Source organism: Chenopodium quinoa, unplaced genomic scaffold (genome assembly GCF_001683475.1).
Source record: "Chenopodium quinoa cultivar QQ74 unplaced genomic scaffold, ASM168347v1, whole genome shotgun sequence".
In the NCBI taxonomy this organism is placed as follows: Eukaryota; Viridiplantae; Streptophyta; class Magnoliopsida; order Caryophyllales; family Amaranthaceae; genus Chenopodium; species Chenopodium quinoa.
Genome location: NW_018743510.1, coordinates 5,316,655 through 5,334,641, shown reverse-complemented (window position 1 = coordinate 5,334,641; position 17,987 = coordinate 5,316,655). Strand labels below are relative to the sequence as shown.

The 17,987-nt window shown below is 36.0% G+C and overlaps 1 protein-coding gene across 2 annotated transcripts; it reads right to left on the bottom strand.

Annotated features, from left to right (window-relative positions):
* Positions 1-10,028: 10,028 nt before the first annotated feature.
* LOC110739801 (eukaryotic translation initiation factor 3 subunit L-like) lies at positions 10,029-17,936 on the bottom strand. Of its 2 annotated transcripts, XM_021920282.1 has the most exons (7): positions 17,266-17,934; positions 12,324-12,655; positions 11,892-12,231; positions 11,357-11,505; positions 11,182-11,275; positions 10,500-10,571; positions 10,029-10,386 (listed from the first exon to the last, which is right to left on the bottom strand). In XM_021920282.1, exons 1-7 carry the CDS (start codon positions 17,797-17,799, stop codon positions 10,342-10,344), a joined length of 1,566 nt encoding a protein of 521 aa, XP_021775974.1. In that variant the 5' UTR covers positions 17,800-17,934; the 3' UTR covers positions 10,029-10,341. The 2 variants fall into 2 exon arrangements, with proteins under 2 accessions (XP_021775974.1, XP_021775975.1); XM_021920283.1 differs by lacking the exons at positions 10,029-10,386; positions 10,500-10,571 and adding an exon at positions 10,733-10,786 and having other exon boundaries at positions 17,266-17,936.
* Positions 17,937-17,987: the final 51 nt, after the last annotated feature.

The window sequence follows — 17,987 nt, the reverse complement described above, 5'->3', positions numbered from 1 at the left end:
TCAATATGTAATGTTATATTTAAAATATCTGAAGATACGTAGAACCCAAAAAAAAATTCTCAAGATATATATTTCAACATTTTTCCAATTTTTTCTTTTTTTTTTTCCGATAAGTTAAGGAAGGTGCCCCTCACATCACAAAAGAGGTAGGGTCAGGATCAAAGGAGGGACAACCCGTCTCTCTACTCTTTGATCCTCCAACATTTCCCCACTTGCCATTTCCAAACCTAACTAATAATGGCTTGGATTTAATTAGCTTCATATACTAACAACTATTAAAATGACGATATGTTATATGCGTGTACATGATGTCACATTGCTTGCATATGTATGACGTTCACAGGCTTTATGATCTCTCGATTTTGTTACTCATTGCTAATTCAACCGATTCTTAATGAGCTAATTTTGTATTGAAGACCCACTAAAGTACAATATCTCAATAATAATTTCATAGAGAATCACACCCTTTGTTCCAATGTTTATAAGACTCATCGACTATTGATACGGAGTAATTTGCTTGTTTCACCCCATGATTTGCCTTTACTACGTCTACGATGATGGAACAAAGAAAGGGTAATAAGCTTGATTTACCATCGGTATAAGCATGAGGCATCCAACTCAAGGATGGATTTATAAAAAGTTCAAAATTGATATTAGCTCGTATTACATACATACTCGTCAGATACCTCTCATACTCATGAAAAGTAAAAATCACTTGTAATTTGCACCTAATAATCATTTCTTTCTAGCTAGTCCACTTTATATACTGTACACATCTTTAATTTGCTTTGTTGTGACTTTTAATTCTAAAATCATATGGCAATAGGAGGAATAATCTTATCTCTGAGCTTTCTCAATATGGGACACTTACCTGTGTTATTTGAAAAGTTTATAATTTAGCATGTATATATGTTCTCTATATTCTAGCTGAATAATTTATTCATTATGTGCAAAGTAATAATTAATACTTCATTTAGTCTTGATAAACACCTTTCACAATGTTTTCCAACATGTAATATATTATAACCCATTAACCCGTACACTTGCATCCTTTCTTTAATATAGTCGCCTCTTATTATTTTGATAACCTTTCTAATTTTTTACACAAACATGCTATTTTTTTATATGCCCGAAGTTATATACTCGTATATGGGTAGGAAAAAAAAAAAACTCCGTATAATAAATTGGATATATAGTTCATTTTTTGTTATTACGGAGAAAAGGTAAATATTGATCACAACTTTAAGGAATTGAAGTCCATTTATATTAATATTGTGGGCGCGTTCAATTGGTGTGTATAAGTTTATAAAGATATTGAGGCTAATCAAAATGGAAAACAAGAGGTTTTGCAATTAGGGGTGTTTATTATTCGGATAAAAATCGAAATTTAATTCAATTCAAAACGTATTATTAATTTGGATCGGATCGGATTGAATTTTTTTTTGAAAATTCGGACTTTCCGATCGGATCGGATTGACCTTGATTGGATCCAAAAAACCAAATTAACCGAAATATGAAACCATGCTTTTGCAAATAGGGATACTTTATATTTATCATGTAAAATTATGTTGATAATTACGTTAATATAAATTATGTAAAACTATGTTTTCAATATTTGTATTAATCATGTACAACTGTGTATTTAAGAATAAGCTTTTTATTATTGCATTTTCATTTTTATTATCACTTTAGTCCCTAAAAATTTGCAATGTATTTTAATTCGGATTTTCGGATCGGATCAAAATAGTCGAATTTTAATTCGGATTGGATTCATGAGAAATTCGAATCGGATTGGATTTTAAAACAAAAACCAAATTTTATTTCGAATCTAGATTGAATTTGGCCTAAATTCAAACCGAAAACTGAATAAACACCCATATTTGCAATCCAGTGGGCTTCTCATAATAGTCACCTATCTGTGACTTGACTTTTTAAATCAAGTAGGAGGTGATTAAGTAGGGCTTTTTATTTTATTTTATTTTTTGGTGCAAGAAAAGTAGAGTCTTTGGTCTTATGCATGGTGTGAACGTGTGATATGTGCATTTTATTTGGTCTTTTGCTCTTTTCATGATTTTTTTAGTTTTCTATGTTGGACTTTGGAAGACTAGCAAATTGAACTAGCTAGGAGATATGATTAATTGGACTTGGACCCAAAGGTAAATTGCTACATGAAACTAGTCTGAAAATGTGTTTCTCACATGCCTTCTAGAAGTTTTTTTATTTTTATTTTTTTGAATAAAAAAATATAGAGTAATTACGACTAACTTTGTCCTTGTTAATTGTTATAACGGATGGGGAAGAATATAAGCAGAGAAGTCCAGAAGCCCACAACTCAGATCTCAAACCGAAGTTCAATCCTAAAATTAACTGTCAATACAAAGAGTAGTTTGTTTGGGTTATAAACTGAAAATCCCTGTGCTCTTTTTTGATATGGGAAACACTACTCAGTGTATTCACACTTGAACCTAACATTAATGTTTGTCCATTGTTCAATTTTTATTTTTATACGTACGAGTTTTATTAATTTTTGTTTTGGCACATGGGGATATAGAAATAGTGTTTGGGCTATCTAGCTACAAGCTAAGTAACAACCCTATCACATTTGCGAATAATTAAAGGATTATGAGAATTAAATATATTATACATAAATTATTTTATTTCTGTTTTAATCCCTAGTTGTACCTCTTGACATTAACAAATTACAAGAACTGTAGTTGCTTTTTGGCATGCATATGATACTACATACATTTTTTCTAATTTTTTGTTTTCATTTGGAAAACCAACGGAAGATCGCGTAGAGGACCCGGCGGCTAAGCATGTACCTTCCATACAAGCACCTCAATGAACATGCAACGCATCTAACCTTGAAACTATTCTTGCAATTTATTTGCAACCTTAATATTTTACTACCTTCCCTAAGCTAGTTACAAATTAATATATTTCATTCAATAGTGTTATATTTTCGATTCATATCTTCCACTATAAATACCATACTTCACTAGCCTAGCTAAATACTCAAATAATATGCATAATTAACCTCCATAATTAAATTCGAAACAAAAAAATCAAAAAAATGAAGAGCTATTGTATAAGAAACAACAACATGGTGGCCATGGGATGGTTTCTTGTCATCCTAGGCCTGGTGATCACTAGCGGGGTTAACGGTGCGGCGTTCAACTTTGGGCACCTTGCAAGGGAGGCTGAGAGATGGGGGAATGTTGTAAAGGTGGCGGTAAAACAAAACGCTGCCGTTAAATAATTTGTACAGGAGAATAGTGACGTTAATAGTCACGTTAATTAATTTAAGACATACTTATTGTTAGGGTCCAATTCATTCAACCTAATTGGGCCGGTCTAAATGATTTAATTACAAAAGTCCAAAAGAAGGTTCAACTCTCTTCAAGCAGGCTTCCAGAATTACAAATCTGGACCAAGGGCTAGCCGTTTTCTCATTGCGAAATGGCTTGCAAGCTGGAAAGTTCCTGGACTTCATGGTCATGCATCCCCCGCAGACCTTGGAGGAAGCTCTTGACGCCTCAAATAAATTCATTCGAGCCGAGGAATGAAACAAGACAAAAACCTAGTCCCAATCCGGAGCTGGGAAAAAAAAAAGGACAATTGTCCGAAGGCCAAGGGTCAAGGAAAGGGAAGGCGAAAGCCTCGGAACCGTCCTCGGCACCCGAGCCGAAGAAAGGAAAGACCCCCTATACGGGGAGATACGATTCTTACACCCCCCTCGCTCTTCCTCGTGCTAAAATCTATAGCACGACCAAAGATGAGGAGAGGTTTAAGAAGCCAAGGCCACTCCCACCGTGGGATCAACAAAAGGGCAAGGATCGATGGTGCGAGTTCCATAAATCTACTGGACATTGCACCAAGGACTGCCTACAGCTGAAAGATCAGATTGAGGATCAGGTCTAAAAAGGGTACTTGAAAAAATATCTCACGGACCGTCGCGAAGAAAAAAGAGCCGAAAAGGATCCTCGGCAAGATCTCAACTTCTCTCGGAAAAAGGACAAGTCACAAGGCAAAGAAACGCCTGATATCCTTGTCATTTTCGGGGGAACCTCTCAGAATGCGCTGAAACGTCAATTAAGGGGCTTGACCTATCTAGTCAACCATGCAGACATCCGAGCACCTCGGTCTCGGGTGCCGAACATTCTGTTCACAGCCGAAGACTGCCAGGGGGTGGTATAACCCCATGATGACCCGTTAGTAATTGTGACGGACATTGCAAACCACAACGTCTGGCGAACTCTCGTCAACGGTGGTAGCGGGACGAATATCCTCTTTCGGGGAACGTTCGACCAGCTGAAGTTGGAGACCAAGAACCTAACTCTAGTACCCTTCCTGGTATCTGGATTCAATTGTTCTTCATCATATCTCGATGGGAAGATTCTTCTTCCTGTCACCATCGCCAAAGGTCAAGCAGCACAGAACATCATGGTCGAGTTTTTGGTCGTCGATGTCCCATTTGTGTACAACGTGATCATGGGGAGACCCCTCATTCACGACATTCAAAGAGTTGTCTCAACGTACCATCAAACAATGATTAATGTTTCGGACGAGGGACACTCTGAAAAAATTAAGGGCAGCCAAAAGGAGGCCCGAAGATGCAACCACCTCAACCCATCCAAAAGTCGTCGTGACGGCCGAGATGATGAGCAAGAAAAAGAAAAAGACCGATGCACCAAAAATCTTAAAGGCTTAAGTGCTTCGGCCCAAGGCACCCCAACAAAAGAAAAAACTTTCGGGAAAGGAAAGGTTGATACGCCATCTGAGCCGAAAAACTCAGAGTATCAGCCAAAGTCTAGGAAGCCTACTGATATTGATAGCAGGCCCGAAGAATCCAGTGCCAAAGCCATCGAACTGGACAATCAGTCCGAGTCAATAGAGTTAACGAAGGAAATTCTGAAAGATGCGTCAGCATTAGGCTAGGACTTAATCCAAATGTTCGTGTTGAACTTATCCAACTCCTTCAGGACAACAAAGATGCGTTCACTTTCTTTGCAACAGACATGCATGGGATTGATCCGAACCTCATCACTCATAAGCTTAATGTCGACCCTATGTGTCGGTAAATTAAGCAAAAGAAGCGGAATTACTCCGCTTAAAAGAACCAAGACATCGCAGCTGAAGTCAAAAACATCTGGATGCAGGTTTCATTGAACCTTGTCAGTATCCAAAATGGTTGGCCAATGTGGTGATGGTTCAAAAGGAAAATGGCACCTGGAGAATGTGTGTTGACTTCACAGATCTAAAGAGGGCCTGTTCGAAGGACGAATTTTATCCCTTGCCGAGGATCGATCAGTTAGTCGACTCTACAAGTGGGCATGCCCTACTTAATTTGATGGATGCATTCTCGGGCTATCATCAGATCTTCATTTGATGCATTTGTTACAAGCGTCGGGGTGTACAATTACAAAATGATGCCCTTCTGATTGAAAAATGTGGGGGCAACTTATCAAAGGTTGGTTGATCAGGTGTTCTCCAAGCAAAAAGGTCGTAACATGGAGGTATATGTTGATGATTCTATTGTCAAAAGCAAAGAGGATAAAGACCATGTTACGGACCTGGCCGAAACCTTCGCCACCCTTAGAAAGCATGAAATGAAGCTGAATCCGAAGACATGTGTCTTCGGTGTGAAGTCAAGCAAGTTCCTTGGCTTCGTGGTCAGCAAAAAGGGGATTGATGCCAATCCCGCCAAAGTTCAACCAGCTTTAGATCTTCCCGAGCCAAAAATAAAGAGGGATGTTCAGCGTTCACTAGCAGAATGGCTTCCTTTTCCATGTTCATCTCTAGAGCCTCGGACAAGGGGTTGCCCTTCTTCAAAGCGCTAAAACTCCCAAAATCAAAAGAGGTCATCTGGAAGACGAGCAAAAAGAAGCCTTTAAGCAACTTCGTGAGCACCTGGATCAACTCCCAACATTGGAAAGGTCAACTGAAGGAGAAACTATGTACTTATATGTGGCAGTTAGCCTAGCCACTATAAGCGCGGTGTTGCTAAAGGAAGAAGAGAAAATTCAACAACTGATCTATTTTGTCAGCCATACTCTGACAGATGCCGAGATACGTTACCCCTTACTCGAAAAAGTTACATATGCAATAGTGGTACCCGCTCGGAAGTTAAGGCCCTACTTTGATTGCCATCAAATAGTGGTCTTAACTTATCAGCCGCTGGAAAAAAGGTCTCGACAAGGTAGAACAATCAGGTAGACTAGCAAAGTGGGCCTTCGAGCTCTCTGAGTTCAGTATCAGCTACCAGCCGAGAGCTGAACCGATCAGCCGCTAGAAAAAGTTCTTGGCAAGGTAGAAAAATGTCAAAAGTTCGCACCAGTCATCCATCAGTCGTCCCGAGATCTTCAGCCAATCTTGAATCCACTTCCATTTGCTCAATAGGGACTGGATATTTTAGGGTCATTCCCCGATGCTCCATACAAAAAAGATGGTTGATAGTCGGCATAGACTATTTCAGCAAATGGATCGAAGCTGAAGCAGCTTCGAACATTACAGAGCAGACAGTCAGAAAATTTATCTGGAAAAACATTATCACTCGCTTCGGGATTTTGAAGGTCTTTGTCTTCGATCATGGGAAGCAATTTGATAACTTGTCACTGAAGCGGTACACAGATCAGTTTGGCATCAAATTGGCGTATTTTGCAGTTTGTTATCCGTAGAGTAATGGTCAAGCTGAAGCTGCAAATAAACAAATCCTCAACGCTCTCAAGAAGAGAGTTGAAGACCAAAAGTCCAAGTGGATAGAGGAGCTTCCAGGAACTCTCTGGTCACCCTTCGGACAATAGAAAAAGAGGCAACGAGGCATTCACCTTTTGAATTGGTGAATGGATCCGAAGCTTCTCTTCCAGTGGAAATTGGCTCAGAATGTCTACGAGTAAATCTCTTCTCATTCGAAGAAAATGAACAACTCATGAAAGAGTCCCTTGACTTCTTAGACGAGATCAAATATTCAACTCGAGACAAAATGGTTGCATACAAGCAAAATACAAAGTTATAAAGAGACTAAAGACTAAAATGTCAGTTTTTATCAAGATATGGAGTATATATATTAAACGTTTCTTTCTCTTTGGTTTTATATATTCACCCTTGATTTTTGCACATATTGTAATATTCGGTTTCCAAAACTGAATTTATTCATACCTATAATAATCATTCAAAAAATCCCCATATCTCACTTTCTTTCCCTCTTTCCAAATTCTGACCATATTCATTGTCTTTTCATATAAATCTCTATTCCTTAATTATATTGATTGAAGATGAAAATTAATATAAACAGTGATATATCGTCTCAATTTTCTACAAGAAAAATTCAATTGTACTTCCTTCGTTCCTTTTTAGATGACACAGTTTGACTTTTGCACTATTCACAAACAACACTTTGACTAGCTTTTGTGATTTGTAGTTATGATAAAATATAATCATGTGAGATTTTGTTAGAATCGTCTTAATGTATATTTTATTAATATTCACTTTTTATAATTTTACAATGTTGATAATGGGAGATATAAATCATTAAATTGTGTGTTGGTAAACGTGATAAAAGAAATGTGTCATCTAATTAGGAACGGAGAAAGTATGATATCTAATCCTCCTTTAAAGTTCATGATTCTCCGGTATAAATTTTACTTCTTGCAATTATTTAATTTTCTTAATTTCTTGATTAGTTTGATTGGTTCCATTTGTTTATCTAAATTTTGGTGAAAAGTTTCTAAGTCTCCTGTCTTCACTCTTTTATAGATTCACCAAATCGCTATCTATGATTGTAATGTTTATGCTAATTTATTTATTTATTTCCATTTTCAAATTTTACAGTACCTTTGTTTTTTTGTCATTAAGATAAGCTATGTTGTGATTGTTGTCAATTTGAATTTTAATTTAGATAAAAATAAACTGATTGAATATTTGATTGATGCACCTGTGTAAAGATAGGATTTTGGCGAGAGAAAATGTTAACAAATCAAGAGCGTTATTTTTTATTTTTTATGCTTTAACTCCTAAATTGTACGTAGTATATTAGATGGAGTGAGCAAAAGTAAACAAATATTTTTAGTTCTTTTCTTTTTCATATTTTTCACGGCTATACATGAAAGAGAAACGGTTTTTTTTTCTGATTCATTTTTTGAGAACTTTGTTATCTTTGTCTTTTATTTTTCAAATTTGACGCTGGGAGTTAAAATTGAAGCGATTAATCTTCTGTTTTGCATACCCTACAAGTTAAAAAAAAACTATAATTATAAAACTGATAGGGCCCTAAATTATATGTTCGTCCTAGGCCACCAAAATCTTAAAAACGGACCTAAAGGTAACAAAAAAACTATAAAGTAAATACGAAATATTGAATCAAAACGTTACATGCATATATTCAGAGGCTTCATTGATATAATTAAATGAGATTGTCTCTTAAGAGACGTATGATATAGATGAGATAGATCTTATTCCAGAGATAGATCTTACAATATTTCTAGTGTAAAGTTCTTAGAGTATTATACAAATCTTACAACAAACAAAAATTATAACCCATCATATACCCCACATACTCCTGAAAAGTAAAGATCACTTAAATGTTTCACCCAATCTTTTTTACCACCTTCCTTAGTTGTACTAGCTTATACATAATTACATATATACATACTGGTCATACACCCTACTAGCTTCATGCTCACCCTCTCAAACAATGCAAGTGCTCCAACTACAAGCTAAGATTGACCTTAGCTTGTTCATTATTTAATCTACCCATATTCTCTTCGTTGAGAGCCTTCCCAAGGAGACTACAAATAAGGCCTTTCCTCTAGCTTAATCCTCACCCATCACCCACATATTAAGCAAATCATACAATACTCCGCATTGTAAACACCTAATTTCCTCCACACCCAAAAAACCCTTGAAAATGGATTCTAAGATCCATTTCTCAAACTTTGCATGGGTGTTCATCCTCACCATAATGTCCTCAATGATCATGAGCTCAGTCTTTGTCTCGGATGCCCGATCACTACCATCGGAGTCTGAGCATAAGGCCAGCCTTACAGTCGCTAAGACTCCAACCTATGATCTAAAGAACCCAGCCCCTTCTTCTAAGACAACTAACAAACAAGATATGCCAATGACCTCGCCAAGTAAAGTGGTGCTAGGTGGGTATGTTGGATATTCACCTCCTGGCACTCATCGCCGCAAGAATTTCAAAACTTCTATTAATGATCAACAGGCTTTGCGCAAGCCAACTGTAAAGAACCAAATGCCGCCATCAACTACACCTTAAAAGCACATGATTTCGCTACTACAACGTACTATTGCTCGCCATGCTTATAGTTCAAAAATACTATGTAATGTCACCTTCTACTAAAAACTTATAATAGTATGCATCAGAATAAAATAAGTTAATCTAAGGTGATGCTGTATTTTGTTGCTGAGAGTAAACGAGAAGTCCATAACGTATGTTCTTGTAACTTGTAAGTGAGATTAATCATGTACTGTGTTTTTCTATGCAACTATAATGTGCTATTTTATGGAATTTGATCCTTACTTCCTATCACTTCATACTTCATCTTAATAATAGCTAAATTAAAAAATATAGAATAACTAGCTAATATAGGTTGTTATTCAAAATGGGCTAAATATGTTCGTTCCTCTGATGGTGTTCTTAGTCTTCTTACTCAAGCTAAGTTGAATGATTACTAAGCTCAACTATGAGTTCCAGATTTTGGTTGAGTCTGTCATCAATATTAAACATGTTACGTGCCACTCTTAATAATTCGACCAAAAGCCGACTTAAAATATAGTCATGTTCAACATATAACACAGCTTGCCTACCACCAATGCTCTTCGCGAAAACAAAGTAAAACCGAGTATTATAATATTTAATGTCCACACCTATTGTCATATTGTCTCGATCCCTCACAAGATTATTCTCTTTCAATACTTCCTACCACTCCAGTTCCCCGTCACTTAAATCAAAATTGTTTAAATCATAAAATTGCAAAATTAGCCATTAGATTAGAATTATAACACCCACATAGCAGCACGAATGTAATATATGGGGTTAGATCTGTTATGTTGGAAATGCACACTTTCAATCGAAAAGCATTTCAGCAAGGTATTGCACTTGCACAAATCAAAATTGCTTGAGATCAGAACTATTATTCCCCTTCTAAAACATAGATTTCATCTCACAAAAGCCAACTTTCCATCTAACTAGATTTCGAGACTGGAGGAGAAAATAATACATCCATAAACAATATGGTACACTGTAAGCATCACAGCGTTACAAAATACGAGCAAAAGGAAAAGGCGTGAAAATAGATTCTACAGATTAAACAAAATAATGATCTACTCCAACTTTATCCTGTCCATATCATTCATCACGCCTTCGAGCTGCAGACAATAAAACCATGGTATCAGCTTCGTATCAAGAAACTCACATACAGCACTGCACAATTGCTAAGGATATAATTTTGAAGCTGCTACTCCGTACAAGTAAAATTTACCTTTGCAATTTGACGCATGAAGTAATCACCATATCGCTTGGGTGGCTTTGATTCAACAATATGGACCATATCCTGAAACATCACCAAATCAATTTCAAGTCTACCGAAAATTACAACAGAAACAATACTTTGTATAATACTTGCTGTGAAACAATGAAATATAGCTCTTTGATATTTAATGATATAATGAGCATCACAATTTTAAGTTCTTCATTATAATAATAAATGCAAGGTAGTTTTAAAAAATATTAGGGAAAAAAAACATTTTTTACAATATGGACCATATCCTGAAACATCACCAAATCAATTTCAAGTCTACCGAAAATTACAACAGAAACAATACTTCGTATAATACTTGCTGTGAAACAATGAAATATAGCTCTTTGATATTTAATGATATAATGAGCATCACAATTTTAAGTTCTTCATTATAATAATAAGTGCAAGGTAGATTTAAAAAATATTAGGGAAAAAAAAAAACATTTTTTGCAGTTGCCAGTTGATCAGTTACAAAAGTAACAATAACCAATCCATAATAGTTGTATCAAGATTTTAAAACCAAAACAAATCAATAGAAAAGGCAGCTAGACCTTTTCAATTGTATGTGTAAGAAACAGCAGATAGTATATACAGAGATGTTGTACCATAAACGTTTATTCTGAAAGAAATTAAATGAACTTACATCATCGATATAGAAGTCAATATCAGCATTAGATATGATCTTGCCCTCAGCATCAACAGTATGTGTCTTGTGCTTGTATGTCATCAAGATAGTCCTGAAATTGCATCAAGGGCACAACTAGGTTAAGAAATCTCCAAACACAAGCAACAGTAATAAAACATTTACAAAGTCTAACCTCAATGTAGCTTCATCCACTTCCATGTATGTAGCAAGTTTCCCAAGAGAGATGGTAGAATAGACCTTCAAAAAGGTGCGAACACCAGAAAGCAATTGTTGTTGCTTCACTTCATAAAGGAAAAGCTTCAGTTGAAGTCTGTAAGCATCCTGCATCAGACAATATCAGATTGATAATAAGATAACCTTGGATCTCTAAATCTCAAGCTCTGTATAGCATATATCATGAAATTACATACAATATTTTCATTTCTTGTATCTTGGGTAAAAGATCTTTTTATCATTTGAAAAAAGAATGCCAAGGCAGAAGCTAACAGTTTCCAAGGATGAGTACCAACATTCTTTTTACTAATTAAGCACACAACAAGAGAAATATATAGTACAAGCCTGAAGAAGAGAATGGTTCCTGGCTTATCTCTCACAGGTCAACAAATGTTAGTACACACCCTTTACCAGAACGCCAAAACAATGTACTTGCACCACAAAAGTTCCTGTAACAATCAAATAAATGCAAGTAACTCAAGCAGTTAACCAACCTGATTGTAATTGACTAGCGGCTCATCAAAGTTAGGGGGTGATGGAGTAATAAATTTGGGACACGCATATGAGAAAAGCTCGTCATACAGAGCAAATGCCTCATCATCATATCTTTGCATCCTACTCATCTTCTCACCATACTTTTCCCTAAGCTGAGAATTTACAGTTTCCTCAACAAGTTTGGTCTGGGGGCATAGAGAAAGACAAATTGCCAGCAAAGCATACATCTGCTCATTTTTCTTCAGTATTTGCTCATACTGTGGAGATTTCTGATGATATTGTTTTGTCTTGTAGATATACAATAGAATTTTATTAAATTCACGAATGGCAACAACATATCTGCAAAGAAGAAGTTCCCAGCAGATTAAAAAAAACAGACAAACAAACATATATTTCAGTAAACATGCATGCAAGTAAAGCAGCAACCATACCTTCGTAACATAAGATTGGCGAAACCATAATGATAGATAGTAGTGATGTGGCTTCCAATCACTGTGGTATATACACCATGTTGGCTAATGTCAATTGGAAGCATGCATTTCAATCCAGTATGGTAATCCCCCAACAGACAGTGAACTCTAAGCAATCCCACCATGCTGAAGTACCCCAAAACCCGCAAAACATTACTTCCACCATTATAATCATACCCATCATCTGCAGTGAAATTTTCAAGTCCCTCTTTCTCCCGCTCCAATATATCAATGATCGAAGACTTGTCAACAAGTGCTTGCAGATAGTTGAGAACACCATATACACTCCAAGCCTAGAGCAGACCAATTAGAAAGAATGAAAGAAAATTTAATAACTAAGCACATATACTCAAGAAAGACAGGGATATGCATGAAATAAAAATTATGTCCCCAATACAGATGAGTAAAACTAAAAAAAAATGTAAGGGACAAATAAGGATAATCACTCATTACTATATTATCTCTTATAGATTAACGGTAATTTAAGGTCAAAGTTTATAAAGTTTGACCCAAAACATGACAATGGAGCAAAAATGAAGGGATAGAGGGAGTAACAAAGAGCAATGACTTATTAGTTGTTATAAGTAGACTTTGAAATTCCAAGAAATGTCTAATTTCCATAAATTTCTTCACAACATGATATTAACGCATTCCCAATTCACATTGATACCTAAACAGACCAAAACTAACATTATACCTAAACAGACCAAAACTACATAGAGTACGAAAGTCAATAATATAATTCCAGAGTCTAGTAAAAGCAACCATCAAATTAATATTATTTCAAAGTCTTGAGTCAATCCTTCATAAGCTGACCAAAAAGAATGATGTAAGACATTGGATGCATAGCAACTCAAAACGTTGAATAAACAAAAAAACCTCAACCCACCTCAAATAAATCCAACAGAAAGACCAAATATATACCCACATACTAGAAAAGGAAACAACATCAACAACAAAACTTTAGTCCCATAATGATCTGGGGTCGGCTAACATGAATCGTCATAAGGAACCGTCCGAAAGGAACACTACCAGAAGAGGAAACTTCTAGAAAATGCAGCACACCATGCAAAGAGGGAAACCTACAAAGGAACCAAATTCCTTACACCCACAAAAGCAAGAGAAAAAAGAAATCAAGCACCCAGGCTTCTCAAGCGATGAGAGGACATATATGTATATCTAGACCTCAGCCAATCTACTGCAAAATCTAGACCAGTTCCAGGTTTCAAGCATTGACAGAAAACCACAAGTCTCCAACTTCAAAAATACAAAATCCCCCCATCCTCCGATAACAATTTCCAATTATGAATGTTTGACTTCGGCATAATATTAAATTTCTGACAAATCAGCTCATTTAAAAATCCTAAAATGTATACTCCCTCCGTGTTTTAATAAGTATTACATTTTGACCGGCACATAGTTTTAGGCAATCTAATTGACCTAAATAAAATAAAAATTAAGAGTAGTGGGAGTATTAAAAAATTGTGAAAGAAAGATAGTGAGGTTAATAGTTCATTGAAAAATAATGATTGTGAGAAGAAAGAAATAATAAAAAATAATAGTAGCGTGCTTCAGTGGGGACAATGAGAGGAGAAAGATATAATATTAAAATGTAGCTTTTGCCCAAAAATGAAGTGTAACACTTATTAAAACGCGGCCGCATTTGGTAAGTCTAACACTTATTAAAGGAGTGACTTATGAAGTCCATAGCCTCTTAGAGACTCGTGAAACTTTATGAGAGCCCAAAAGCACAACATTATATTAATTAAAAATCTAAACTTCCAAAACTTCAGCATTTTACATCAAGTAATTGTAGACACTCCTAATAAGCAATGCACAAAAGAACTCCATAAGACGTATACAGCCTGATGAATTTCCTAGTGGCAAAAGATTCCCAAACATAACATTCACAACCTCAGTCTCCTCAAGCAACCCCTAAATTAGCATATAGAAAACCATAAATCCCTCAAATCAAATAAACTCAACACTTGTCAATCGCCAGTATTCTGACAAAAATTTCCAACTACTAGGTCTACTACAAATTCCTAAAACAAGATAGTTTGTCAAGTCCCTAGCCTCTTTAAGAGTCTCATTAAACTTAACAACAGCCCAAAAGCACAACCTTATGTAAGTTAAAAATCTAGACTTCCAAAACCTCAACATTTTTAAAACAAGAAATTGAAATTGTCGACACTCCTTATCAACAATGTACAAAAGAGCTCTTTAATATACATACAACCTGATGAACTTCCTGGTAGCAAGGGATCTACAAACATAACATTCACAATCTCAGTCTCCTCAAGCAACACCTAATAAAAACAATGAAAACCCAAAATCCCTTACATTCAGATGATCTCAACACTTATCAGGGATCGATCACCAGTATTTTGACAAAAACTTCCAACTACTACACGCAAAGCTCTAAAAGCTACAAAAATCAAAAGCCTTCTTACCTCAACTCTATGAATAAAGATAAAACTACCAACAATTCAAAGATAAGTCCCAAGCATCACAAAGTACAACTCCCTACCCCCAATAAACAAAGACAGAAATATCACATATGAAGGCTACTGTATAAACTGATGCATCCAATATATAGGAAAACTTAGTCTATATAATATCACCAAATATTCTATGATGAAATGGCTTACTGTTAGTATGATGATAGAGTCAAATATCTTGATCTCTCATTCAAATCTACCCCTTCCTCCAAAAATTACTCAATAATTGAACTCCCAAATCTGTCCTTCCACACCAAGCACTACTCATAAATTCTACAAAGAACATCCAAAATTCCAAACAATTACAACTTTACACCTACCGTCTCCACTATACTGAATGCCACATACTCACAAAAGCAACACAAATTCTCTCATCAAAAAATTACAAACCATAGCACCTACCATCCCAATCTGCTCAAACAACCACACAAGAACACCCAAAAAAATTGAGACCCTTAAAATTAGATATCCTCAACACATAAGACCAAAATCACCTCTAAATACCATTAAGTTCTAGCTAATATAACCCAATCCTCAAGTAAAAAATAAAATAAAAAAAAAAAAAAAATCACCTTAACTCACCTCGAATCATATCCAATCACCAAAACACCCACACAACTAAAAGCCCTTAAGTTCAGATCTTCTCAACAAAAAACAGTAAAATCACCTTTTAGCTAATATAATTCGCCTTGAATCGCACCAAATCACACTATACAAAAATTCCCAATTAACAAATGCAAAACAATCAAAAACACAAATCACAATTTATTACAAAATCAAAAAAGCCTCAACCCTGATCAAACAAATGCAAAAGCAAGGCCAACATATATATACCCACGCTACCAAAAAAGAAAAGCTCTAGAAAATGTAGCACACCTGCAAAGAGGGATACATAAAAAGAGCCATATTCCATATAAATACAAAAGCATACGAAAAAATTCAAGAATCCAAGCTTCCCAAATATTTAAAGGATATATAACATATATGTATATATTAGACCTCAGCAAATCCACTGAAAATCACAGCTCTACCAGTTCCAGGTGTTTCAAAGCCTTGACATTAAACCCCAACTTCAACAAAACAAAATCCCTCATCCTCCATATATAACTTCCGATTCTAATGTTTGACCTCCACATATCATAAAAATTCCAACAAACCAGCACCCATTGTAAGTATCCTAAAAATAGATGAGTTGTCAAGTCCCTAGCCACTTTAAGAGTCTCATCAACCTAAACAACAGCCCAAAAGCACAACATTATGTAAGTTAAAAATCTAAACTTTTACAGTTCAGCATTTTAAAACAAGAATTGTAGACACTCCATATCAACAATGAACATAAGAGCTCCCTGATACACATACAGCCCGATAAACTTCCTGATAGCAAGAGATTCACAAAGATAACATTCACAATCTCAGTCTCCTCAAGCAACCCCTAAATAAGAACAGTGAAACCCAAAATCCCTTATGTAAGTTAAAATACCATTATCTTGACAAAACTTCCAACTACTACACATCAATGCTCTAAAAGCTCAAACCACTGTCAAGCAATCCAAATATCAAAAAGCTTTCTTAACTCACTTCTATGAATAAAGATAAAATTGTCAACAATTCAAAGATAAGTCCCAAACTTCCCACAGTCCAACTCCCTACCTCCAATAAACAAAAACAGAAAACCAGATGAAGGCTTCCAACATCCAACAAAAAGGAAAACTCTTTAAATCTTTAAAATCATCATATATTCATTGATGAAATGATTATCGTTAATATGACAATAGACTCAAATATCTTGATTTCTCATTCAAATCTAACCCCACTTCAAAAAATAACTCAATAATTGTACTCCCATATCTATTTTCTAGCCCCAAGAACTGCCATTAACTCAAAAATTCTACGAAGAACATCCAAAATTTTAAACAATTTACCTACCATCTCCACTACAGAGAATGCTACATACTCACAGAAGCCACACAAGTTCTCTCCTACAATTGCAAACCATTGCACCTACCATCCCAATCTCCTCAAACAACCTCAACACAAGAACACCCAAAAAACTTGAACCCCTTAAATTCAGATATCCTCAACAAATTCAACCAAAATCACCATTATGTTACCATATAATTCCAGCCAATATAACCTAATTCTCAAAAAAAAATACCTTAACTCGCCTCGATGCACACCCAATTACCAGAAAACTAAAAGCCCTTAAGCTCAGATATTCTCAACAAAAAAAACAGTAGAACCAGCTCCGGCTAATATAACCCAATTCTCTAAAAACCACCTAAATTCGCTTCAAATTGCACCCAATTACACCATACAAAAATTTCCAATTAACAAATTTCAGAACAATCAAAAACACAACACACGCAAATCACAAAATCAACAAAATCAAAAAAAGAAAAAACCTGATCAGCTTGACGAAGCAAAGCAATCTCCTGCTCAGTCTTGGACTTCATCTTAGCCCTATACTGACAAAAACTCTGAAACTGGTACACAAACTCATCAACCATATCCCACAACCACTGATTCGGCAGCTGCATATTAACAACCCCATGAAGAACAACCTGAAAAAGGCTACAATAATTATCCCAGCTATCAACTCGCTGCTTAAGAGTGGGCTGCATCCGCGCGTACAAGTGACGGAACCACATCTCACGGTACAACAAGCAAAATACATGATCGTTATCGACGAAAGGTGCAATGGCATCAACAGAAGGCCAAGGAGTGTCCTTAAACAAGCGATCACTGAGAGTGTAGAAAGAGGTTTCGTACATCTGGTGGATTTCGTAGACGTTTTTCTCGCGGATGTGACGGTAAAGGTGGACAACGAAGGATTTGACAGAGTCTGGTACGAGGTTGGGGTCGTAACCGGAGATGTCGAGGTTCGATGATGGTGGCGCGTTGCTGTGGTGGTCGTCGTGGTCGTAGGAAGGCGCCATTGTTGCAGAGGTTGGAGAAAGAGAGGAGAGAGAAAGAGGGTGAAGAGGAATTTAGGGTTTTGGAGAAGATAGTGAATAAGGAGATTGAGTTGTGGGAGGAAAAGAGTGTGAGAGAGGACGACCCGGATTGTGATTCGGCTTGCAATTTATTTCTATTTAGGATTTGTTACCTAATTTATTTTCACTCA

Bases quoted from the DNA above. Each gene is read 5' to 3' on its own strand.
- LOC110739801 (XM_021920282.1), bottom strand. From the start codon at position 17,799: ATGGCGCCTTCCTACGACCACGACGACCACCACAGCAACGCGCCACCA. The intron at 11,506-11,891 runs GTTGGTTAACTG...TGTCTGATGCAG, and splicing joins CGCTAGTCAATTACAATCAG to GATGCTTACAGACTTCAACT. The intron at 10,572-11,181 runs GTAAGTTCATTT...GTGATGTTTCAG, and splicing joins TTGACTTCTATATCGATGAT to GATATGGTCCATATTGTTGA.